This window comes from Serinus canaria, chromosome 4 (assembly GCF_022539315.1).
Source record: "Serinus canaria isolate serCan28SL12 chromosome 4, serCan2020, whole genome shotgun sequence".
Lineage (NCBI taxonomy): Eukaryota > Metazoa > Chordata > Aves > Passeriformes > Fringillidae > Serinus > Serinus canaria.
Window position 1 is genome coordinate 58,899,084 of NC_066317.1, and position 27,800 is coordinate 58,926,883.

At 38.6% G+C, this 27,800-nt stretch overlaps 1 protein-coding gene across 1 annotated transcript in view; it reads left to right on the plus strand.

The window, feature by feature from the left end:
* The window catches only part of STK32B (serine/threonine kinase 32B), a 156,371-nt gene that overhangs the window by 116,434 nt on the left and 12,137 nt on the right, over positions 1-27,800 (plus strand). The window contains exons 7-11 of the mRNA XM_018924889.3: positions 9,776-9,879; positions 12,934-13,050; positions 14,184-14,309; positions 18,858-18,989; positions 19,743-19,807. Coding sequence (XP_018780434.2) covers positions 9,776-9,879; positions 12,934-13,050; positions 14,184-14,309; positions 18,858-18,989; positions 19,743-19,807 — 544 coding nt within the window. The remainder of the gene's footprint in view (positions 1-9,775; positions 9,880-12,933; positions 13,051-14,183; positions 14,310-18,857; positions 18,990-19,742; positions 19,808-27,800) is intronic.

Genomic DNA, 27,800 nt, shown 5'->3' on the forward strand with positions numbered 1-27,800 from the left:
TTCACAATGATGACAGTATGAGATGTGATGAAAGCTATTTCCCCCTCTTGAAGTTTTATAAAGTCCTACTTTCATGTGGAGCCTGTTATGTTTAATCAGATATGAGGGGACTCTCCACCTTTCCCTTAGCAGAGGCACTTATAGGATTTCTTACTTCTTGCTATGGCAAATTTCAGGAAAAAACAGAAATGTTTATCTCTAAAGTCTCCATTCTTCTTTGAAATCTGATTGAAATAAGCTGAGAAATTGCTAGGGAGTGATTTGTTCACATGCAGCATGACCAAATAAAAATGGTTTCCAGGAAAAAAACAGAGTGAATTGATATTGTGTTGTAAAAATGCCCTAGCTGTTCTGATTAAGATGGCTATCTTGTAATGCTAAGCATGATGTGAGTCAGCTCCTGCAGCCTTTGCTTAATCCCACTTCACATTAGCCTTTTAGCCCCAAACTCTTTTCTTAATCCCACTTCACATTAGCCCCAAATATTTCAGCCTGAAATATTCCCTGCCTATTTCCCTACTTATTAAAAGTTTATGCAGAATGTACTGTACCTGAACCTGAATGTTTCTCAGGGTTTCATAGAAACCCTGTCAGTTTCCATGTTGCCCCCTCCCCAGCCAGTTCATTCGGACAAGTGAAATCCCCACCACACACAGGAGCAAAGACAGGGACAGCAGTAAATGTGAAAAGAGCAAAGCCAACAGGCTGGCAGTGCAGGACAAGGCAGTGCAGGGCACTTCCAGCTGCTTCTGCAGCTTCTCCTCTCAAAGCCACTGACCTGAAAAGCTGAAATGAGATCAACTTCTTAGAGTTTAGGGATCCTCCAAGTTTGTCTTGTGTTTTCAGGTGGCTGAGACTGTAGAAGGCAATTTGTGCCTTCTGCTGATTTGGGAAACCCGTGTGCCACCTGTGCCTGATTTTACCTTCACAAATTCACTGCTCAAGCCTTTTACAGTGCCTGTGACTGAGGGTGTTGTCAAGGCTTTGCTGTAGGAATAGCTCTTTTTACACTCATATGGTTTCAGGCTGTCATCCTGCCCTGGCAAGCAATGCAAAAAGTCCTTTGGGACCAGGCTGGCTTTTGGCAGGCACAGCTGCTGCCAGCAAATGGCCCCAGGGCTCCCTCCTCTGTGCATGGGGATGTGGGGCAGGAGAGCCAGGGCAGGGCAGGACCTGGTCCCTGGTGCATGGGCTGCTCTGTTCAGCTGTGACTCCTTCTGCTGCACAAGGATTTTGCTTTGGCCTCTTGTGAGAAAGGGAAGTGTGTGTTTGCTGACTGGAAGCACCTCTGTAAGGCCTTGCTGCTTTCAACCCTGTTCCATCTTTATGAGTGAAAAAAAAACCCAAAAACCAAATAAAAGGAAATATCTGTGTGTCTCAAATATGCTCTGTGCTGGGCACCCATCTGCAGTCATGGCCATCTACCCTGCAAGAGAGTGCTCAGCTACAAACCCAAAAGTTAAACAGTAAAACACGTCTAGAAAACAGGACAGGTGTCACCTTTCTTTTATTGGCAAATTTGTGTGTGTTTGAGTCCTACAGCACATGCTTTTTCCTTCCTGAAATATTTTGGAATTATCAATTTCTATAGATCTGTGTATTATTTCTGACTGTTGCAAAACCTTGCCATTCACAAGTTATATTTGGGGGGCTTAAGGTTTGTTATTTTTGGTGGGGTTTTCTTTTTAATGTGGGTTTTTTGTGTGGTTTTGATGCTGTTGTAGCTTATTTTTGTTTTGGATTTTGGGAGCTTTAGTGGTAGGAGGTTTTGGGGGAGCTAGGTAGAGTCTTTGATGTTTTTCTCAGCCAGAGACTGAAGATATTCAAATGAAGCACTGTGACTTTACCTCAAATTGAAGCAACAAAATACATTTTATTACACAAATACACCTGACAAAAATCCAAAGTCAATAAAATCAGTTATAAATTATGTTAAAGGTTTCAACTACCCCATTCCTATCTCACAGGCTTGTTATCTCAGGTTTTCACAGCTCCTTTCATAGGCTGCTGTCATGGTGAAGAATGACTGTGTGCCTGAGATTACCAGAGTATTGTGGATTTACACTGCTCCACTGAACTTCTAAAATCTATGAGTCATCCATATTTATTAATTAATACTCTGTAGGTGTACAATTGAACTCAGAGGAAAGCCAGTGGATGTCCTGGTATAAACCTTTCACATGGAAAAAATTATCCCATAGAGCTGTATTTGTTTCTCAGATGCTTAAAATATAGCAGGGAAAACTTTGAGTTGAGTATTCAAAAGTCATCATTCTTTGGTCTTTCTTGCACTGATATTAAACAGTGCTCTGAAATGAAATACTGTTTTGCAGCCCATTGCATTGTGAATGCAGCTAAGGCAGTGCTTAGGTTTTTAAAAATCCCACCTTTATCCTACAGGGGGTTTGACTGCCTGTCTGCAGAGTTTCTCTGGTCATATCATGACCTGACCTTTGGGTCCCAGGGAAATCTCACCATGTCAGCATGACAAGGGAGCCTTCTTTTGTTCTGATAAGCAGGAACTAAGAGTGGCTGTGTGAGACTGAGGTGCTGAAATATATATTCTCCACACTGATGGGATTTTCAGCTTGTGATAGGAGCTACGTGGCTGGAAGGATTAAACACACATCAGTATTTAATCCCTAAAACACTGTGATGTTTATACACATGTGCGATTAAACATATTCAGGTTTTGGTTCCACTCTGACACTAAAGAATAGGAAAAAGCAGCTGAGGAGCCTCAGGAGGTGAGGAAAGAAGTTATTACCTCCAGCTGCTCTTCACCCCTTTGTGCTCTCTGACCTGCTTCCATCCTTTAAGGTCTTCCAGCAGAACTACTAATACAATCATTTCTTTGACTACTTCAGTTAATAAATACTCTGAGTTCAAGAGGCAGTTTTGGTTTGGGATTTTATTTGTTAATTTGTTTGTTTATTTATTTATTGCCTGCCTAACAGGGCCTGGTGTGCTGTGGAGCTCTGCAGGCAGATCTGAGGGGAGCAGAGGAGCAGCAGAGGTGGCAAATGCCCCAGCAGGGCCCTTCTGCCCCCTGGATAACTCCTGGGTTTTGGTCAGGCCAGCCCCTCAGGTTTTTGCATGCATAAACTGGTGCAAAGATATTTTCTAACCTGCTGGGAGTATGTGATGCAGGAGCATGGAACCTGATGTGTCAGGTACAGTCTGTCCTGAAAATCCCATTACACAGACCCACTAATTTCAGTACTGGGCAGAACAGCTGCTGGCTATGCACTGGAACAATCTTCCAAACATCAAATGGATATTTTTGGAAAAATCCCTTCTAAAAAGTGCTAGAAAAACTGGCCCTGCAGCCACTGAGAGCTTTTTGTATGGAGTGACAAAGGTGCTTGTGTACAATTTGATGTTCAATAATGGGAGACCATCACTTGCTCGTTGCTGCTGGGCTTTCTTTCAGCAGGGGCAGCAACTCAAGGTTGTTCCTCTGAGGCTGATCCAGATGTTCAGGCACCAAGGGCTTCTCTGTGCAAGGTCAAGAAGTGAGTTCTGTTCAGTGGTTGAGCAAGGCAGGGGGTTGTATGAGGACAGCACGCTGAATAAGGGCAGGAGAGGTTATACAGCCATATGGAAAACTAATAAGGCATTCTAAATGCCATGTCTGTTTCCAGGTAATGGTATCTAAATTATTTACTTTGATTGAATAATTGCATTAAGTATGAGTATTAAAACTATTGAGGTGTATAATGTGAATAATGGTGCAAAATCAGTTACATGGCTATAACAAGTAAAAACCTCATGCTAGAAAATTGCCATCCCAGCATGCCCAGGCTTTAAGCAGCATTTTGCCTTATAAAATAGAAGCTAGCAGCTGGCTAGTCTAAAGCTCTGAGTCAGAAGGCTGACCACTATAATTTAGACCTTTTTAGCACATAAGAAAGTAAACACTAGGAGCTAAATTGATAGTTTACCAAATCCACATTTCTATTCAGGGAGAGGGAAGTTGTTTTCTTCCATTTTGCTCTCGAAACAGCTTCTACTCTGGATAGAAGATCACTGGTTATTATTGTAGTTTGATTTCTGTTTTTTATTTAAACCATGATCCAGAAAAATTACTGACCCCTGAATTTACTTCTCAGGGGAAAGTGAAAATTACATTATCATCACAGTGCTGAGAAAGCAATTAATATTTCACTGAAACATCTCGATTCAAGGTTCTTGGAATATTATTCCAAAAATCAAGTTCATTTTTAATTCAGCTCAATCTGTCATGCTTTAAGCCTTATTCAGCAAGGTGAAACTATAAATGTGTTCTATAGGTCATCATTCACAAGTTTGTTAGATGTAAACATCCAACCTTTTAACAGCTTGTCCTGTGCTAGTTAATCAAAATATTGCTTATGCTGTGTGCATTGTATATATGGGTATATATCAATTTCTACACACACTTTTTTCCCCAAGATCAGGGGCTAAGATGTGGAAGGAGAGTGATCCCTGGCAGTGTGACATTACACTGACTCTCAGTTAATGACTCTGGAATGTATTTTCCAATCTGAAATCTCAGGCACTGCAGTAGGACCCACACCACTGAAGTGAATTTGCTGCAATGACTGCAGCAGAGTGTGTTGCTTTGCAGCCCCTCCAGTAAATCACAAACCTCTGATTCCCCTCAGTGACATGTAGGGTCTCTGCTGAGATGCAAATAGACATCAGACAGCTGTAGCTCGACAACTGGATGAGCAGTGTCAGGGATTTCATTCTTATGAAATGTTTTGGATATATCCACCTGAACTGGATCAATTAAAAAAAAAAAAAACAAAGCAAAAAACACTTGAGGGTTTTTGTTTGTTTCTTTCTTTCATTTTCAGTTTCTCATATTGATAACACTGGCACAGGGCATTGTGCAGGAGCTGATGACCAGATGTCATTGGCAATATTTAGCTTTTCATTGACAGTCAGCTCCTGACAGTAATCCGTCTTGCAAGACTGATTTGCAAGTTATGGCTTAAATAGACTGATTTGTCAGTTTGTAGATGCTCCATCAGAAATGACAGCAGCTTGTCTTTTTTCCAACCAAGAGATAGACCTCAAATTGATCATTCTATCATGGACAGCATTTTCAAATTCACCTTTGAGCACCAAATTAAAAATAGTCTGAATTTCACAGACCCAGACCACTTACAATTTATGAAGTTATACCAATGAATACTCAGCAGATTTTCAGAAACCCCTACTTAAAACATTTTATTCTTTGCACAAAATGGACTTTTACAATAGGAATAAAGAGTGAAAATTTTGTTTAGCATTATTTGCATTTACATTGATATTCTCTTGTATTTCAAGCTCATGAATCACATAGTTAGATGCTAATATCTTTCCACAAATAAAGGTAGATAATTACCAACCAGCTACATAAAATTTCTTTTTTTTAACTTTATTTTTGTTACTGATCTCTAGGAAAATATGTATGCAATATGAGATGCATTGTCTACGTAATTCACATTGCAGATCATATGACTGGTATGAAAATTGCAGTGGGTAGTTATATACATAAATGGATTTGTCAGAAATTACTCCCTTTTGCACAAACCTACAGAACAGGAGTGAGGATATCCCAGTATGCCATTACTTCTGAGATGGATGCAGACCCACTAGATTTGCTTTTACATTCAGTTTGTTCATAGGTTGTCCTCTAGTATGCTTTTCATAGAGAGAAATACCCATTTATTTACTTCCTAGAGTCTGCAGTAGTATGGCATTATTAAAAAGATACAGTGCAAAAGCATCAAAAGATACATGTCTGAAGAGGATTTATTTTAATTTATTAGTTGGAAAAAAGTATTGACTGAAATTTTTATTAGGGATAATCAAGAAATGCACTGAAGCACACAATACAGTACAAAAGTGGATTCACTTACATGACTTTTCAAGAAAGCAAAGCAAGTAAACAATAAATGAAAGTGTATTATTAATAGAAAAGTATAGATGCAGCAAAGAAGCAATAGAAGGACTTTTAGCTTAGCTAGTTGCCAAAGTTAGTATGTGCTAGCATTAAAGAGACATTCCTGATTTTATTTGCTCTGTTAAAATTAGTACAGTTGTCCCATCTTGGAATGGCGTTGATATTTAAAGGGTGTTTCTTTGTCATTTTCAAAAAGTTGCATGAAAGGTGTCAGATCAGACTTTGCAAAACATGAAAAGCAATAACCCAAACAAAAAGACTGTGTTGCTCCTGAGTTCCAGACTTTAAAGTTCCCAGTCCTTTGGGTGACAGGTTTTCCAGGTGTCTGAGCATCTGGGCAGAGGTGAGGAGTGATGCAGTTCATGATGACTGCCCAGAGGAAGAAGCTGTACAGATCCCACTGAGGCTTCCTGGCCCCTGCCATCCCACTCAGATGTGCTGTGAGGAGCTTCATTAGGGTCACAGGACTGTGGCTGGTGATAGCAGGGCCCCCAGGAGCCTCTACCCCACCTCTGCTCAAAGCAGGGTGAGCAGTGAGGCTGGACCAGTTCCTGCTGTTGGGTCATTCTTCAGGCGGCTCTAGGAATCTGCAGTTCCCCACCACATCAAAGAAATTGAGTCAGGGGAACTGTGAGGACCTGTGGGATCCACCTACTGCAACATTTCTCTGCTTTTCTTTGAATTCACTCTTGCTGCTAGACTTGCTATTACTCGATTTATTCTCACTGTTTAAAAGTTGAACTTTTTCCATGCAAACATCTACTGCCTTTCCCCTAAGTGTGTGTGATTGCAAGTACAACTCTTGGCCAAAACATACTGCAGGATCACACCCAATATTGAACCCATTCATTTTCCTGAAAAGCCTTTGTTCAGTGGAAACTTCTAAAGGAAAAAGATATGAAAGTCTTGTTCTTGCAGATACTCTCACTCTTGTTCACACAAACTCTTGAAGGTAGAATACTTCTGCCTGTGTAGATGCATGGGGGTAAAAGATGAAGTATTCTTCTCATCCTAAATCTGTTATGGCAAGAGAGGATATGTTCACAACAGGTGCACACAGCAGAGCTCTTGCCTTTGCTCCAAGCTGGCAAACTCAAATCTGAACATGCTTTGGAAGAATCTACCTGGAGCAGGCTGCAGGATGGCTGTCCAAGCTCATCCTGGGATCAAGTACAAATTTTAAAAGATTACAGATATTTAAGTAACGGTGTTAAAAAAAAACAATGCAGAATTTAATCTTTCCTTATAGAGTTTTTATTTGCTTTTATCCTAACCAGTTTGCACTCTGAATTAATTCTCCAGGCATAGTTATTTTGTACAGCATAATCTAATATTATGTCCTGTATTTCATAGCTCTAGTTCTTCAGAGCTTGGTTAATTCCATGACTTGGAGGATGTGCTGTCTTTCTCTAAGATCCTGCTCTGTTTCTGAATGAGCAGGCAAACTCCAGAAGTCTGCACACAGCCTGGAACCCTCTGTTTGCACCTAATGGCTCAGTCCAAAAAGACTTTCAGACACATTAAGCACAAGCTTAGTGTGAAATGGGTATTCAACAGCCTTGTCAAACTAGAGAAAGGTCTTTTGGCTTTGACATGGTTGAGATTTCACCCTGGGAAAAAACCTGCATATAGGGTACTGCAAATCATATTGTACCCTCTGCCAGTCCCCCCACCATGGGAAGAGAGTGTTTACAACCACTTCATTGGAGCTGATGGCATGCAGAGAGGCATTCCAGCTGGACTGAAAATAATGCTGTTAAAGTGGGAAAAAAAGGACTATCTTCTAAAATCGGGACCTTGACTGTTCAGATTCTGTCCTCAGAATGCCATCAGCTTAAGGTGAGAAAACAGCTTCACAACTCCAGGGCAAAATAAAACATTTTCTGCTGATCTCCTTAATGTAGGATGAGTTGACCTTGAGAATATTGGAACAATAAAATAAAATAAAGTCATTAAATTAGCAAAACAGCTGCAGCATTCTGGCAATATCATAGGTTACATCAATAAAGTACTTTCAATCTCACAGAAATCAGATAGTGACCTGTCTCATTATTAAAATGTTAAAGCTATAAAAGAAATAGTGAAACCAACCTGCATAGTTCAGTAAAAATGCCAAAAGGCTATTTTGTGTAATGAGATATTGCATATCATCTAGGCATGGTGGGCAAAAACCATAACGAATGGGGCTAAGTCAAGCAAACCTTCACTACAAGGTTCTTGTGGTGATATTCAAAATGTAAGTTTGGTGCCTGATGTGCAACATAAGTGCATTGATCCATAAAGTAATACAAAGAATCCTGCTTATGTTCTCACCACCTATGTGATGCACTGCACACTTGTAAGATGTGCCTGCACACCAGCAACACGCAAATAAGAGTAAAAATAGACATGAAGATACAGCATGCCAGGGGAAGCTATGTCATCTGGAGGTGAGAAAGAGTTAACTCAGTGTAATGACTACTGGCATTGTTGTTTTATGTCATACTGGATCACAGCACAATTTTCCTCTGCCAGAGATCCACTGGTCACCTATTCTCCAAACACGTATTCCAGAAAAGATGTTTATTTAGGTGCCTGCAGATCTCACATCAAACATGTTTGAGATCATGCTGGTCAAAGAGTATTAAAAGCACTTTCATACATTCACTGTTTTTATTCTACAGATCAGAATTTTGCTATAACTGATGAATGGATGCTATTATATTTGGCACTTGAAGACTTTCTGAAGTCAGGTCTGGAGCTGTAAATTATTAGGTTGCCATCCATAATTCAAGGACTGCTAAAAGGAATGCCTTTCTATTTAATAAAGGTGCTTCTCTAAGTGCCTCAAATAGTCAAATCCCAAACTGCCAGTCAGAAGTGTGACCAGACTGCATCATTCACTGCACAAAGTGAGGCCATGGTAATAAGGGGTAATGTGGTGCACTAGCCTCAGTATCATGGGCAGGAGAGGCTCACATGGTAATTGTAATCTAGCATGATGTTACAGCTGGGGACAGTGCTGCTTAGAAAACCTCCAGTGAAAATGTTGTTTTAACAAAGTGTACTTTGTTAAACGAGATTCTCTTGTTAAATCTTTAGAAAAGCATGACCAAGTTTTCATTCGTTTCATTTAATTTGGTTTCATTTCATTTCATTTCATTTCATTTCATTATTTCATTCATATCCACTCTTATTTATATCCGGTTTTCTGAAAAAATTACAGTAACATTATTTGGTACAGTTTTTTTTCATAAAATTAGACAAAGTGGATCCTTGTATTGAAAATACATTTTTTTTTCATCCACAGAAGTTGCTTTTATGGAAGTCATTACTTCATTGACAGTGTGTTTTCTTCCAGTTGTGACAGTTTCTCACACCTTAAAATCAGTGTCAGGATTTCTATCTAAGTTCCATTTTCCTATGTTGAATAGCTTTAAAACCTGTCTGATTAGTTATATCCAAATGTAGAATAAGGGTGAGATTTACCATATTCAACACCTTCATCAATCATGAATAATCACCTCACTTGGAGATATTTTTCCCATAAAATGTTTACATTACCCTTAATGTTCTAAGTCACAGCTCAGATTTCCCGTACTATTACTTATTTTTATTCACATAACTTAAAACTTAAATGAACCAAGTAAGAATTAACATATGAATTTACTGACTTTTGAAATACCCTGCCTGGCAAAGATTGCTTGTTATCAGTAAAACAAGGCACTGAAACTACATCCTGAAAACGCTGTTCTCCTAAATCTATTTAATTCCAGTTTGTTGAGTCCTTATTCATTTTTCAGCTGTGAAATAATACCCTTAATGAAAGGCTTTATTGTTCAATTTGATTTACTGTTTTAGCTCCAGAAGTGTTCCAGGCTTTCATGGATGGAGGTCCAGGATACTCGTACCCGGTAGACTGGTGGTCGCTAGGAATTACAGCGTATGAATTACTGAGGGGTTGGGTAAGAATGATGGAGTTTGTTGTTATCTTACAAAAATCTCAAGTTTGCAGTGGCCCCGAGTGCACTCTTCAGGATAAAATTTGAGTGTCCAAGGCCCAGCTCAGGAATGCTGTCCTGGTTCTTTCCCAGCTGAAAATACTCATGGGGAAGTTTCACCCCATACTCAAATATATTATGGAAACTTGCCTCACTTTGGCTAAGGAAAGGCCTGATGTTTAACAGCTTCTTTGCAATGCTGAATTGCAAACAATAGTATTTTTTTTTTTCAAACAGGAGTTGAGTTACTTCACACTCTATTTTCTCTTTGATTCTCTTGGCTAATACCATAAGAGATCTAATGTAATTTCCTAAGATGCCTGGCCCAACTACAGAAAATGCTTAGATGCCAGTGCATTGTTTCTTATCTAATCAATTATGTGAATAAGCTTAATGAAAAGTCTTCCTGAGCATGGTCGAATACCACAGAAGATAATGGAAAACTCTTTTCCATTTTGATTCAAAGGATTTCAGTCAGTTGCTTAAATATTTACTATTCCCCACAGAAAACAGTAATTTAGATACTATTTCAGGATGATGACATAGCTAAAGCAGCTGTTTGGGGCTTTTAAAATTATTTTTCATGCCTGTTTTGGAAAGTGGATTTTATTGCACTGCAGTATGTTTTTTATATTATGACACTAATAAAGTTTGGTTCCCTTGTCTTGCCAATTCATCCCACAAAGATCTCACAATTTCATGTAGTATAACAGATAAAGGAAAATGGAAATAAGAAATAATTATTATTCTTTCTTTTAAATAGAAAATTTAATTTCAGAGTGTCTGCATATTGTTACTTCAGAAGCTACTTTTTTCAAAGGCCTAAAATTTGGCGATTTTATTTTGTGTTTCCATAAGAATAACAAAAGTCATGCTCCTGAGACAAAGATCTCTCCCATGCAAAGGCTGTTTCATTTCTCAAAATAGAGTATTAAACACCTTTCTTAACATAAATGACAAACTAACAATTATTATAAATTTTTCTCTACCATAATTCTCAAACCTTAGGGAGTTTTTAGACTGACATTGTTCCTGCAATGGAGGAGTTAAAGTCTGGCAGTGATAAGCATAATACATCCTTAGTCCTAGTCACAGACAGTAGTTATAGCTGCACTTACAGTAAATTTAGAGAACGTTTCTGGTGGTTTTATATCAACCCTTTCACCAGTGACTGTCTCCAAGAACGGAGAGCAATGAATGATTGTTAATGAAAGCTGAACTCCCAAGACTAATCACAAAAGATCGCTTTGATGTGACAATTCACTTTAAAAATTAAATATTATATGGGACGATATCCATTTGCCAAGATCATACAGTGTTTCCTGAATAAGTCAATCTGGCTACAAACAAGGCAAAGTTGAGACTGAATCAATTTCTTGTTAGGTTTTTTTTTTAAATAAAAATGTTGCCATCTGAACCTGCTCAAGAAAATCCTTAGGGATTTTCCTGTCAGAAAAAAGGCAGGGGCAGAAACATCCTTAACAGAAAAACATTTGATGATTCATAATTCCTTATAGTTGGTAATATTGGAGTTAATTGCCATTTTCAACAATTGATGTACAATCTGTCTCAATGATCCTATTGATCAAATTGTTAGATCAAGTTAAGTCAGCAGTACATTGCTTCTAGGTGACAGAAAACATGTAAAAGTTTCATTTTTAATGACTGTTTAATGGCAACATTACCACATGTAGGGAAAAACATATTACAGACTATTTTAACTGACAACTTTACACCCAATTCAGGAAAATTATGCATTTAAAGCAGACATTTAAGTCCTGTGGAATTCAGATGAACATGGTACAGCTAAATGATAATGGGCTAACTGAACGTGAATCAAAGCAAAAAGATTTAGACCCTCCTTGAATTTATGTTTGGAACACCCCTGTGCCTTGGAATGCACTTGGCTTCGTTCATATGGAAGTTAAATGCATGAATTGTCCTAGAATAAGAACATGTCCTGGGTATTTATGAAGAGTGACTCCAATTCCTTAACAGATTAGATAACTAACACCTAGAAATATTCTTAAATTATAACCTTCTACTAGGAAATACTAGCAAAGGGATGATTCATTTCTTAGTCAAGGTAATGAGCATCTGCCCTTTGCTGTTCAGGATATTGGATTAATAGGTAACTCTCTGTTGATTATGAATTATGATGCATTAATTTCCACACTGCTGCTAGAATGGCATTTAGCTGCAGATCTCATATCACATATTTATCACCTGCTGGGTACAGCTTAATTCACTAGCAATCCACTCTCTTTACTTGTTTACAAAAATACATTAAGTATAATTATAACAACTTGCTTCAAACACACAAGTATGTGCACAGAAAATAGCAAGAATATAAATTTATATGTAGTCCTTTATTTCCAAATTCTGCATGTAATAAAAGATGAATCAGAGAAAACTTAATGACCAAAGCACTGCAAAGACCAGAGCTTTTCTTCATCTATAGAAGAATTTAGGCACTGCAAACACATGACAGCAGATCCATGTAGTATGTTAACTTTGGATTTTAAAAAAAGCAAAGGAGAAGGATTGAGATTTGGAGTCTACTTTTTTACTGTGATTCTGACACAGACTTTTGTAAGCATTTTTTAATTTTTTTATCTACTACTCAGTAAAATTAGGATGACAAAACTCCTTTTGTCATCAGTTTTGTTGGTTTAGGTTGCAAGAACTGATCACTAGTATTACAAGCAAAAAGTAGTAAAAAATCCACATTACACATGCAATGCCCCAGGAACAAAATTATTTATTCATCTCATATGAACTGATAATTCCTTTCATGAGAGAAAAATTTGCAGAGGAAATGCATCTATGAGTAATTACATTCATTGCAACAAAAGAAAAGCACACACACACACCGAGCATTAGACTTAAAATTGTTATACAACGTTTTTGTGGTTTTGATATTTTCAATATAAACAACACTGAACTCAGGAAAATGTGACTAGTCTGCACTCTTTTATCCGTTCTCTCTGACTTGATGTTGATTTAATTTTATCCCAGAGGCCCTATGAAATTCATTCAGCCACCCCCATTGATGAGATCCTCAACATGTTCAAGATCGAAAGAGTTCACTACTCATCCACATGGTGCAAGGGCATGATAGCACTACTGAAAAAGGTAAGAAAGCACAAATACCTTCTGTCCTCTGTTTTCTCCTCTTCCAGAAGCCTCCCCAACACTGGAAAAAGCATCAGACTCACATTAGGTAGTCAACATCTAAAGTTAAGAGAGCAGAGCTTAGAGCTAATTTCTAGGCTGCTGAATGCGAGTGGTGCGGTATTTTCTCTTCAGAAGGTGCTGTGTTCTTAGGCCTAGACTCAGGCTTTTCATGGCTTCAAAGAAGTAAAAATTTTTAATTTCTTTTATTTTAAAGCTGATTCACTAGTGATAATAAAATTTTGGGGATCAGTAATTCCTTGTTTGTGCCTGGCCTCATTTCTCCCCAGGTATGGATATGCAAGTGGGACAGGGAAGGAAGGACCACTCTGCCCTCTGAATTTCTGCTGCAGTTTCCAGACAGGGAGATGAGAAATTAGAATGGCTGTATTTCTTCCTGACCCATGTTTCTGTAGTTGCAACAATAAAAGTTGAGCCACTTTGTTGCAAACATCACTAAACCACAAGGCAGGGCTCTTTCTGAATGCATCCAACCCTCAAAATTGTTTTCTTCCTAAACTCCAAGGGTTTTTTTGCTTTAATTGTCTAACTACACCACAAAGATAATCTCTCTCTTTTAGGTATTTCAGATCATCAATACTGATACTTGAACAGGAAATCTTTGTGAATGTCTGAATAGAGTAATAAAAAAAAAATACGTCTTTAGCAGCAATTAGCAATGTAGTCTTGAATTAATAGAGCAGTGAGGTGGATAATTTTAATTTCTGCCAGGATTCTCAGTGTAGCTGTATTTTCCAAAATATTAAAGAGAAAATACAAATTGTTGGGTGGCATTGATCTGTGATGTTTCCTTTCAGAAGAGCTCTTGTGTATTTGTAAGCAGACTTTTGTTGCTAATACATTTATACACTTCATGCCTGCAACAGCCATCTGGTGGCAATTAAACTGTACTCATATCCTGTGACTTATTACTTTTAATTCTTTTTTTTAAATTGGGACTTCTAGCATCTGTTAGAAGATTCCCTAGCCATTTTCTTACTTAAAAATATGTGTCATAAAATTCATGTATGTAGTACATTTACTGTTCTGTATGGCATCCAGTTCCTTAGAAAATGCCTTGTGCTTGATCACAGCTCCTCATCAAGGACCCAGAGTGTCGCCTTTCAAGCCTTGCAGACATCCAGAACTCTCCATACCTAGCTGATGTCAACTGGGATGCTGTTCTAGAGAAAGCTGTGACCCCAGGCTTTGTTCCCAACGTAAGTCAATATTCCAGGTGAACAGTGTTTGTAAATTCTGACTTTAATTATCACTGCTTTTTTACTTGTTTATGCTTGCATTTATTGCTCTTCAGTGATTTACTTTGGATTCTGCTTTCATTCACTCACTCACAGCTGAGAGAAAATTTGTCCCATTTCAATAGATCACAACAAAAACTAATTAAACTTCGTTCACTTTTTGTTCCTTTTCAAATAAAAGAAAACCTTTTCCAGACTTTGCATTTCAGCTGTTAGAGCAAATGATTGTCAGAGTTAACTCTGAGACAAAGAATGCCAAGAAGACTGTTGTGGCAGTGAAAGTTAGACATTTGAATAACATTTGGAAAACTTTTTAACATCCCAGTATGCTGCTACTTTTTCACTTAAAAAATAGTGTTCCAAAAGGCTGACGTATTTTCTTTGTGACAGTTTCTTACAATAAAACATTCAGATTCTGTGAGAGAATCCGGTGGTTTCTTTTTTACTGTGGTCCCATTTTGTTGGTATTTTCTGGATATTTCCTTTTTGCTCATTTTCAAGTTAAATGTATTTGAGGGCTATGAATAAAAAGCAATGACTGTGGTGCTAATATGCTGCTTCACTTTTTTCAGCCATGTTGCACTATAATTGTTGTCAAAACAACATATTTGTAGCATACCAAGTTTTGTTTCCGGGTTTTTTTATTATGCAACTGTAAATAAAGATGAGGAAGCTAGAATAGGTGGACCCTGTCTTCACCCAGGTGCACATCAGACTTCATGATAAACATGATGGGGAGAGGATCCAGGCCTCCAGAAGCTGAAGGTAAGAGATCATTGCAGAATGGAGCAAAGGCAGCCAGGTGTGTTGCCAAGACACTGCTCTCCATGATTGCTGGGCTTCTGGCACCTGACCAGAGCCTCTCTGGAAGCAACATCCTGCAGGAGAAGAGAGCTGTGGGTGGGCAAGCAGGGTCTCCCTCAGGGAACTGGGAGAAAGACCAGGAACACAGCAGGTAACAAGCACAACAGGAGAAGGGAAAGGCTGGCCCCTCTTACAGGCACTCCAGAGCAATGTTGTAGCTCAGTCCTAGTGCTAGAGAGCTGGAGAGGTGAATGTCATATCTACCAGGCCATGACTCTTTCACTCTTACTTGATGTCCATGCAGCTGGAATAATTGCTTTGCCAGCCCAGGATCCTCCTCCACACCATCTCAGATCCCTGTCCTAAGCAAAGCAATCCAGAACCAAGCTCCTTCTTGGCCTGCTGGACTCCATTCTCCTGGGGTGTGGATCTACAGGAGGAGTGGAGACTGACTTCCTCTTTTCCTTTTTTCAAGTTAGAGCTGCTCTTTGAGATTTCAGAGGTGTGGACTTGCTTCTGAGGCAAAACTCAACTTCCTACTTCCAGCTAAAAGTTTAATCCACAACTGTCAGCATGTGGAAAACTTCACAACACAGGATTTCACAAGGGAGATCCAGTTCCCCATACCCAAAGATACAACATAGGTGGGGTTCCAGGAGTCAGACTCTGCAAAGACAGCTTTTCTTATCACATTTGGATTCATTTCATTGTGTTTTGGCAGCATCTATAAAACTGAAGTGGTAATCTATAATATGTCTATAAAAGCAAAATAATATTCTTCATTTAAAAGGAAATAAGAGTAAAATGATTCATTTATCTATCCAGATTAATCTGAAAGTCCCATTACAAGCTCTACCAGACTCTTCCATGAAGAGTCTGATATTGCAGGGCTTGTTCCACCTGGTCGATCAAGTGTGTCAGGAAAACCAGTGAGGTGAGAACCAAAGTGTCTTTTCTAGCCCAACATCTCTGTTGATAGAAGCTTTGCTGTTTCATGAGACCAAGCTTGGTCACACATTTTCCAAGAACTTTCTCTTGGTAGCACCAGCAAAACTTTCACTGATTAACTGAGGACACACAACATAATATTTCTTGGTTTTCCTCCTTTGGTGAGAAGGTGAACTGGGGCCCTGTGACCTGTGTTTTGAAACCAGAGAGTTTTATAAATTTTAACAGCTTGCTTTGACTGTCAGGGGTTTGTCTGCCTTCCACAGCTAGGAGGGACACAGGAGGCCCATGGGAGCAATGTCCCATAGCTTAATTTCTAACAGCTTAATTTGATTCCATAAACATAGTTCTTACTTAACTTGCACATGTGTTTCTTTATAGCTTAGTTTGTTTCTTCATTTTCAGCTTGGAGTCATAAATTGTTGTAGGGATTTTTTTAATAAAATTTGTTTTTATTTTTAAAGCTTCAGAATTAAAGTGAAATATTTTTTAAGTACTCAATCAAATCTAAAAACTATGGATAAAAACCAAATATGTTCTACTAAAGCTGGCTGGATAATATACAGAAAAAGGCATCAGATATCTAAATATTATGCTCTCACTATAGAGAGTTTGCTAGGAATAAAAATGATGGAGTGATCTCTAAACCAAATGTTTCATTGTAGGACACCACAAATTATACAAGTAGTTTCTGATGTGATTTTGCTGCTTAGTGTCTTTGCTTACTATAAATATCTGTCATTTATATATGACTTATTTTAGTACTTCCACCTTGAGAGTGACAATGGTGTGATTGAACTCTCAGAAGTCCCAGAGGAAAATAGGTTGCTTTTAACATCTTCCACTGCACAATTCAAATTGTTTGCAAATTTTTTGTGAAGGACTTTCTGATATAACAAAGAATCTTAAAATTTGATTCAAGCACCAGAAATTAGCATAGCATTTTTTTAATGAAGAATCCAAAATATTTAAGTAATATGTGTAATGAGTAAGGAAAACCTTCAGAAAGTGGATAGAATAGAAAAAGAATAATAGATTAGAATGAAGCACCTGATTGGGAAAAGCCAGCAATGATTCACCAAGGACAAATGGGATTTCCAAACCTTATCATATTCAACAACAAGGTAACCTGTTCAGCTGATATGGGACAAGCGGTTCTCATTGTTTACCTGGATTTCTCTAAGGCTTTTGAGACAGTTTCCCACTGTCTCCTTTGTGAGAAATTTATGTGTTATGGTATAGAAAAGTGGTCCATGTAATGGGTGGGGAACTGGCTGATGGGCTGCACCCAGGGGAGATGGAAATATCTCTTCCTCAAACTGGGAGCCTCTCACAAGTGGGGTTGCCCAGGGATCAATATTGGGTCCAACACACTTAAAACTAACAAGTGATGTGGATTGTGGGGTCAAGTGTACCCTGAGGAAGTCCACTGATGATACCAAACTGAGTGGGAGAGTGGACATCTTGGGAGAACTACCCTGCAGGAACACCTTTGTAGGAGTGGGCTGACAAGATCTTTGTGAAGTTCAACAAGTGTAAGGTCTTAAACCTGGGAAAATATAGTCCAGAGGTGTAGCACAGGGTGGGATCTATCCAGCTGAGGAACAGCTCCAGCAGCCCTGGAGGTCTGGGTGGGCAGCAAGCTCAATGTGAGTGACCAGGGTGCTGCCATGGCCAAGGGGATGTTGACTCACATCAACAAGTGCAACAGAGACAAAGTCATTGCCCCACTCTACTCAGCACTTGCCAGGCCACCCCTGAAATACTGTGTTCAGTTTTGGTCCTCATTACACAAAAAGATGTGGACAGGCTGGAGAGGGTCCAGAGAAGGGCCAGAGAGATGATCAGAGGAGTGGGAAATAGATCACAAGAGGAAAGGCTGAGAGAAGTGGGCTTGTAGAGCCTTGAGAAAAGAAGGATTAGGGGAGACCTTATCACCATGCCTCACTACCTAAAGGTTAGCTACCAGGACAGACTGCCTTTTTACAGGGAGTCACATGGAAAAGACAAGAGGTATTGGGTATGACTAACTCCTGGGAAGATTCCAGTTGGATACAAGAGCAAAAATTTTCACAACAACAATTAGCCATTTCAAGAATCTGCCCATGGAAACTGTGGAGTCCCTAAAACTGTACTCTTTTAAGATTCAGCTGGACAGGTTGCTGGGCCATCTTGTCCAGACTGGGGACTGTGGTTTTGCCCAGAAAAGTTGGACCAGATGATCCTTGAGATCCTTTCCAACCTGGGATTCTATAACACTGTGAACCCTTTTCTATATGAATGTTGCTAACCTAAACAGGCATGCTCCTTCCTTTTTTTCTCATGGACAGCATCTAATTAAATGAATCCACTGCAACACTTCAGCAAATCAGATTTCAACAAGGTCTCAGAGGTACTCCCAAGCTCTTCTGCACTATTACTGGTGTCACTATTACTTTACAGCACTAACTGATATTCTGGTGAAGACCCTGGGCCAGATTAATCTCTCTCACTGGGGTAACATAATTTTTGTCACTGTAGGAATATATCTATTTATAACTAGAAAGAGGATCTAACTCTTTATAATTGCTTTATAATATGATTTTTATCTTATCTCCCTTATTAAACTTTGAGCATCACTTCAGGCCTATAAAGGCAGTTTTCATTTTACTGTTGTGGTTGAAGGGCTTGTTCATTATTACTGGTGTTAACACTTGCCAAGCAAATTAAAAAACACAACGATGCTTCAAAGAGTAACTTTGAATCCTTTTGTACCAGAAAGGAAGACTGAACTGTGATCCCACATTTGAACTTGAAGAAATGATTTTGGAGTCCAAGCCTCTCCATAAAAAGAAAAAGCGACTTGCCAAAAACAAATCCAAAGATGGAGCTAAGGAAACCTGCCCACTGGTAAGATGGGAACTGTGACTGCCATCAGTGGCATTTTGTTTACACTCTAACAGGCAAACTCAGTTATGTTCAGCTTTATCACCTCTGAAAATATACTCAACCTCTCTGTCATTTTATACATTGCATAAATCGTCTCCAAAGCAAGATGAAAAGCAACCATTTATTTCAGTCAAATAGTAACAACATTTTAAGCTATAATAATTTTTAAGATTATCACAGATGCTCATTTAAAGTATGAAAAACTGTTGCCAGTTGCGAAAAACACTTCCCACACATGGACAAATAGTAACAAAGAGTATTTATTCGCTACTACTACCCAAAATGAAAAGTCTTGTTATTTATAAATATGTTAAAGCTGTCTCTTCCACTCTTGACTAATGTGTGCCATGTAGAAAGATGCATTGTATGAACAGTCAAGAGTACCAAGAAGATTAATAATAATTTCCAGACTTGAATTATCATCCCAGTGAGGTTTTATAAATTATGCTGCTACTCCTAATGATTTTAAATGTTCATGCAAGCTGTTCTTCCTCGAGCTATCAGATGTAAAAATCCTCAGGAATTCTTTGTGAGGAACTTGTTCCAAAAGAATGAGATTGATTGTGCTATCACAGCCCAATTTAATGAGTCTTCGAATTGCCTCTTGATAGCATTCATTCATAAGCATTTTGTTCAGTGTTGTTTGTGTTGTTGTGATTTTTGTCTATGGTTCCTCATCTTTTTTAATCAACCTATTCATGCTGTTTTTTAAAGAACGTACACCTGCAGCAGTGCTTGGAAACCGTTAGGAAAGAATTCATCATATTCAACAGAGAGAAGTAAGTGCATTTCTTAATGCCTCTTTAGCATTCAGTACTAAAATTAAATTGAGAACTATTTTTTTTTTCATAGTGTAAGGGAAGGTGATTAATGATCACAGCAGCAGAGCCTAAAAGACTGGATTTCCATTGATTTCTTCCTCTTATAGTCTCTGGTGTGATGGTTTTGTAGTTCTTGCATCTCTGCAAGCAAGCAGAAGATCTTGTGATGAAAGTATGTTAGAAATATGAGGTAAATGTTACTGGAACTCCCCAGAGAAACTGTCAGTAATTAAGCAGAGGAATGCAATAAAAGGTACTGCTTTTTCACAACTCAAACAAAACACAAGGAAGTCATAACTCATGAATTTTTAATGCTATGAACAGCACTGTTTTGACTTGGTAAAGCTGATCATACTTCCCCACTATTAAAAAAAAAGTGTATTCCAAGACTAACTATTTCAACAAAGCTAAGTATTACACCTCTACCAAACATGAAGCAAGAACCTCTAATCTAAGGGTCAGTCAGGGTTGACAGAAGCACAAGACTGATTCCCAAGGATATCAATAATATTCCTGCTTCAATTAATGCACTGCCTTTCTCGTAGTTACTGCCTCTGAGATGCAGTCATTGTGGGCCTGTTTGTATTAGCAGATACAAGTCATAACAATGGATTTGTGTCTTTGGTCAAATTATTGCGTTTCATTCAAGTGTATTCCATGTTTTTATTTGATCTAATTATATATGCAAGACTTTCTAATAGAATTGTGAGATGTTGAAAATGAATTCAAAAGTTGTGACTATTTTACTTAATGCACACAATTCAGTTAATTACTGTCTCTGTAATTAAAACTGAAAAGGAGCTGTCAGCTTTGCACAGTTCACACAGTAGCATGAAGGAAATTATGCCATGATCTACCTTTCTTCCTGTTACAACCTGTGGGACATTTCTGACTGATACAGACTGTTCCCAGAAACCACAAGGTCTTAGAAAGAAATGGAAGGTCCAGCAGATTCTTCATGTTATTTTGCATGGTCTTTAGCACAAGAAAGCCCCTGGTTTCTGTAAAAGCCATAAAGAAGAGAGCCCAGACCAAGTCAACCCATAGAAACTTCCAAGAAGCCTCTTGGTGGATTCCTTGAATCAGTTGAACTAGTGAATGCTTGAACTTTGTAGTGTAACCCACAAAATTCAAAATTATTAAGATCATAGTAACAAGATTAGAAAAATATTACACTGGTTAATCAATTTAATGAGTTTGTTAGAAGCTGTTCATCCAAGTCATTCATTTCCAGGTGTGAGTCTCCCACCTACCCTAGAGTCATAAAGGAAGTACATCCAATGTGTAGCAATTTTTGGAAGTTAGGACACCAGATTTTGTAAGACACTCAAAATCTCATTGGTGTGTTCACCACCTTGAACAATGTTTCTTGTCATGATTTTACTGTGTTATTCTTAAATCTTCTTATGCATAGGAATTTTTTTGTTTGTTTGTTTCATATTGCACAACTACAGTAACAACACAAGCTATAAAGAACTCTGAGAGGCTGATGAGAAATCAAGTTTAAATGGAGTACTAGTAAAATGGAAGCAAAAAGTAAAGCAGATGCACTTCAATCAGAAAAGCATGTGTTTTGGTCATTGTTTGATTGGCTTTGACAAGGCAAAGGAAGATTATTTAGTTTTGACCTATCAGAGATCCTGCATTGTCTAAAGCCAGATCACAACCATTTCTCTTTTAAATTGCATCAGAGCTTAAGAAAGACATGGAGAGACTTCTGTAATATTTTTCAAGGAAAAAAAATGTTAAGAAGGGGGGGAGCAGATGTCAAATGTTTCCACTGCAAAGTGAATTCAAGGTAACGAGAACAAAACAGGGGCAGTGGCAGGCACAGACGCCATCATACCAGAAACTACACAGTACACACAGAGGAACTCAGGGTGGGTTTCCTTTGACCTTCTGTGGCCTCAGGACTGGGTGTACAAGCTGAGGCTGTGCTTACATGGGTTTCCAAAGCCACATGGCCCATCCAGTTCTTAGGAACAGCTGAAGATGCTGAAAGATGTGAACCATTTGTTCCTACAAATGTAATACCTATTAAAATGTGATTCTATCATTAGATGAGATGTCAATCCCAAACAGGCCTTTAAATCACTCTCAGATTAATGCAGCCAGATGTTTTGATATTTTCCATGTTCCTCTACATAGTAACTGTTGAAAGTATCTGCATATTTCCTTAGATCTTCATTAGATTCAGCAGCAAAAATCTACATTTTATTGTCACTTAAGCCTTCTGCTCAGTTTACTTCAGTGTCACAGAACACTACATAAATCCTAATAAAGGATGGAGAAAAAAATAGCCTGTCTTTCAAGGGAAAAAATGAGACTCCCCAAACTAAAAGAATGCAAGGGGAGAAATTAGATGCTTCTAACTGAGGAACATAAAGTCAGGTGTTAATAGACAGTTAATTTTGTGGTGCTAGCCATCACAGTTACACAACATCTTGCAATTCAACACTTGTAAAATATCTGCTATGAAAAGCAAAATCTGATTTTGCCTCTCTGGTAGCTCTACACTGTGCCTCTTTTCTACTGTGTGTCTTTCATCCTGCAGCAGACACTGCAAATCTTGCAATGTGTCACACTTGCTTTCTTCTCAAGCAGCTCAGGAAACCATCAGAAACTCTTAGATTGCAGGCAAGAGGAGCAGGGGGAGGCAGGGAAAAGGCCCACTATGCTAAAAAGAATTTAAACATAGTGGAAGAGACTGAAGTATGTTACAAGTTTTGGTTAATGAAGACAAAGACAGAATGTGCACATTTATTCTGCTGCTTTCTGTATTTAAGTAATGAAAAACTGGTATTTGTAGGAATGTTTTAAGCAAAGGTTTCATGGACAAAGACATGAAGTTAGTGATTGCCAGCAGTGGGTAGGAAAGTTAGATTTGAATCCCTTACACAACTCTGATCAGAGGGTGTCTTCTGTTGAATATTTCAGTGGATGTGAGCTGCAAATTAAAATATCTGTGTGTGTGTGTGTGTGTGTGTGTGTGTGTGTGTGTGTGTGTGCTTTGATGTGAGATGGGGATATGGCATCTGTCCACAGTGACATCATCTTCCAGTGCCTACAAGAGAGGGGCACACCCTGCCCTCATCCAAAGTAAAATAACATAGGAAAATCCTTTTTCAGGATTTGTTTTCTATTGTTAAAAGTGTCAGTGTAGTCTCTGAGTTTTGAACACTTAAACTAAATAAACTCTGATATATAACTGGTCCACACACTGATTAGCTTGAAAATGTTATCTGAAGTAGTTTTCAGGGATCTGTTTAGCTCCTTTTTGTGGCTCCTATTTGTTTTAATTCCATTTCTGTGTATAGATATTTTTTTATATCCAGAAATGCAGCACCAAACATTTTGCAGTATCTTAATGTGTATTTCCATAGACCTGCCAGCAATTTTTCAAGAATTTGATATCATTTAGAAGCTGTAGGCTACATGTTCAAGTGTTCTTTTTTAAATTTTGTGTATGTATCTGTGGTGAGGGAGATTGTACAGATAAAGCCACACTGTTTCCTTGCAGCTTTATTAAAAAGATGAGCAGAGATTATTTTGCTATTTTTGTGCTGTTATCACTAAACAGATCTTCACGTACAACTACATCTCTTTATGAATATCTAAAACCTGAAATTACCAGAAATTTAGAAAAAGACACAGTATTTGCAAGTAATGAAGTCAAATTTCTTACCCTTCATGGTCCTGAGCCTCTTCTTCTCCCTGAAAGATGCCTTTTAGATGTGAGAAATCAAAGAGAGAAGAAAACACAAGAAATATTTGCTTATCAGGCAGAATAATCCTTCAGTTAGATGCCTCATAATATAATCAAAATTATCATCCTGTTAAAGAAAGCAATATCAAACATCTGCATTTTAGTGAGAAGAATATATATTTCATATAGCCAAAGTACATGAAAATGGGTTAGAATTCTGCAAAACTATTTAAACAAATGCAATGAACTGATTAGGAAAATATTCATGTTTTTAATAATTCCAGTAAAAACTTTCAAACCATTACTAGTGATTTTGAATTTGGAGGTTTTTTACTTAATACCAATATGCTGCAGTAGCATTGTTATGATATTCAGCTGTCTTGTCCCCACTGATCTGAACAGACTTGTCTCTGCCCTAGGTACTGATACACCTTCTTCCTCTTCTCAGTATTTATTCAATGCTAGCACACTAAAAAGTGTGGCCCAAATTGAAGCACATTACTCTGTCTTTTCCTGCTATCATTCCTTCCATTTGAGCATATCAAGTTCTCTTATAAATGATCCTGCACAGCTCGAGGTGAACAGACAGCTCTCTGTTCCCAGAATAAACACCAAAACTTGAGGGAGCATAATTTAAGCATATTAAGATGCTTAAAATCCTGTTGTCTGATTTTTTTCCATATCATAGATAAAAAGCTTACTTAATATTCTCTACATTTTAATAAGATCAAATTTATTATCTCTCTCATTTTAGTTCTTTTTCTTTTAATTGTATTTTAAGATTCAAATCCAGAGTCCCTGAGTACTCTCTTTCATTTCAGTTTGATTGAAATTGAATATTCATAATGATTTGCAGTAATTCATTGAATGTATTTGCCTTAATACTTATTTTATTTCTCTTAGTGTTTCTGGAGATATTTATCATCATCCTTCTAATGTCTGAATGCTTTCTGGATGAGGCTGCAGTCCTTTTCTTGCCCCTTCTGCTGACCTTAATTCAGTTCAAATTCACTTCTTTCTGAGCATTTCTAGTGGTTACACTGCTCTTCACCGAACCTTTCCTCTCCCTTTTGTAATGGATCTGTCTGCTTTTGGAGATTGCTCTTGCAATTGGAAAGATGCTTTTCTGAATGTGAGCATTGAGCCTGCTTTGTGTTTGGGCAGTAATAGCTGTTGCTTGCCAACACGAGCCCTTTCATTTCTGCCTGATTTCTGCTTGTTATTACTGGTTTAGAGTTACCAATCCAAAAGCCACTCTCTTCTTAGTGAGCCAAGCTACCTAAAAGTTTGAGCACAGCAGATCCAAACTGGTAATTTTCTATAGGTATACCTTCAAATTCACTTTTGTTGGAGAAAGGAGTGGTCAGACAAATGCCATTGCTTCAGTAAGGTGTTCCCTTCACATTTCATGGAGGTGATAAAAAAACCACAAAGGGTAATCAGTATCTGGAATCTCATTTTGAAAGTCTTCCAGGAAAAATGGTGAAAGTTTTCCTAAACAAATACTGATGTCATTATAATGGCTACACTCCACCATCCAACTCTGGGAATGAAAGTTGCTTGGGAGTGCATCTGTCAGTACATTCTCCACCTTGAAATGTGGTCCTGGAAGGATCAGGGTAACAGATGGAGATCCTCAGCCCTGGAGGCCAGAAATTAGTTTCTATTCACAGAAAACTAAACACAAATACAACTCATAAAACTAATTGGAAGTCAATTCTCAGGCAGAGGAAAGAGGAGTCTTCCTTTGTACACCTCAGACTTTGGAGGGGAAGCACAGCTCTATAATTGTGAGTATCATTTTTTTTTTTTAGCAGGTTACATGGGAGAAATCATATCTGTGATAAATGAAGGCTGCATAACAGGTCATGGCTGTTCCATTGTCATAGGGAATTTCCTTCATCTCTCTTTATGTCCCACACTAGCATAAATTTTCACTTGTTATGAGTCTTCATAAACTGAGTCATGGAGACTGAACTCCTTGTCCTGTTTTAAGGCAGCAATTTGTGTCCAGTTGGTGAAGCAATGCAGAAACAGCCATTAATGAGATAAGATTATTACTGCCACTCACTCTGGTGTCCATGTGTCTGTTGAACACATTCATAGATGAGTTGGAAAGGAAGGTGAATGCTGAGGTCACAAACTTCATTTATGATATCAAAGCAGTCACAACTAAATCTGAGGGAAAAGAGCTGCAGTAGGTAATGATAGCCATGGTTCTGAGCTACAGGGAGAGAAAATGGCAGCTCTAATTCAGTACTGATAAATGCAAATATTGTCTGAAGAAAATCTAAATTTTACATTTAGGACAATAGACTCAAAATCAGCTTCAGTTATGAGGGAGGGAGAGTTTGAAAAGACTGTGGATAGCACAGTGCTTTGTGGAAGACTGAAAGATATTGATATGTTCCTGCAAAAAACATCTACAGATAAATATATGTTCATACACATAAAACTGCATCTTCCATTTACAGCTCTGCTTCCTTATCTCAAAAATCTTAAAAAGGACTTCAAAAGTTTTCAAGAAAAACAGGATTGGCCAGGGGGGTGACATGGGTCATCTTGAAGGGTTTAATAAACTTGAACTAATTTAAACTCAGAGAAGAGGCAACTGAAAAGACAGAAACAGGATAAATAATAACATGTTCTGAAACTTATTGAGAAGATGACTAAGCAGTGATTATTCACTCTTTGTGGTAACCCAAGGTCACAAAGTTATCAGGCAGCAGGCTAATAAGAAAATCAACCATGCTCTTTTTGTGAAATGCAACATGTTGCTGAATGGTGATTTGGATGTTAAACATAGAAAAATATTCAGAATAGGATTAGAGAAATTAATGGGAAAAAATCCCTCAAGGTCCTTGAGATGTGAAGCTTCTAGTGCAGTCATGGGTTCAGGAAATCTGGAAATGTCAGAAGCCAGGGGAATATGCCACAACAGAGATTTGTCTCCACTCAGGTCATTGGTCAGCATCCTGCACTGATGTCTGAAATGGGCCACTGAGAGAGGGGAATCTCTGTTAGCTGGAATTGCTGGGTGTGTACATTTATGGCTTCTCACAGCTTACAAGGTTTCCATTTTCACAGGGGTTGAACAGTAAAATATACATATTTATGCATACAAGTATGCATATATTGTATATGTGCAAGTATGCATGTGTACATTTATATGTGTATATATGTATGTATGTATGTATGTATATATATATATCTAACCTTCTGGAAATAGGAAAAGAAATGCAGAAGGAGGTCAGTAAGAGATTTAGGTAAGATTCAGCCTGTCCATTGCTGTGTTCCAGGACACATCCCCCATCCTTTGGGAAGCCCTCCCATTTGGAGGTGGTTTTCCTGTGTCCCTCCTGGGGCTCAGTCCATGCTCAGACCTCGCTGACTGGCCCAGGGGCCATGGTGCTCAGTGGAGTGGCTTCTGGGGGTCCCTGTGTTAGGCACCACCTTTCCCACACCTTGTGCAGGGCTTTGGTGATTAACTGAAGGCTGCAAATTGTGCTGTGCAATCACAAGTGAGCTCCTGGCTCAGTCTGCTTTTGGGGAGTCCATGCTACAGGGGATGAAAGAGCTGCACAGCTGATCAGATTTCTTGTGGAGCCAAGTTTGGGACTGGGGCAGAGAAATCTTGCATAAAAAAAATAGGTGGAGAGGGATGAGCCTGCAGAGAGGTGAGTGCAGCCTGGGGCTGTTCCCTGGCAACTCACAGCCTTTAGTTCCTGGAAGTTGGTGCTGTGAGAAGGCAGGGCTGAACCTGCTTACTCCCAGATACATATGCCAGCCTGAGAATGTTTATTATCAAATAATTAGGCAGATCCAGACTGACTTTAGAGGTGTGTTGGCTCTGAGTGCTAGGTCCCTGCCAAAGTCACTCAATCATGGCCCTCCACAGCTGGGCAGGGGACAGAAAATACAACAAAAGGCTCATGGGTTGAGGAAAGGACAGGGAGGGAGAGATCACTCACCAGTTACTGTCATGGGCAAAACAGACTCAGCTTGGGGAAGGTTAATTTAATTTATTGCAAATAACTAAAAGACTGGGATAGTAAGAAATAAACCCCAGGTCTTAAACCCACATTCCCTTCTCCTGGGCTCAACTTCACTCCCAAAACCTCTGCCTCCTCCATGACAGGGGCACAGGGCAATGAGGAATGCAGCCAGTTCACTGCATGTTGTCTCTGCTGCTGCTGCTTCCTCCTCACACTCTTCCCCTGCTCCAATGTGAGTTTCCTCACACAG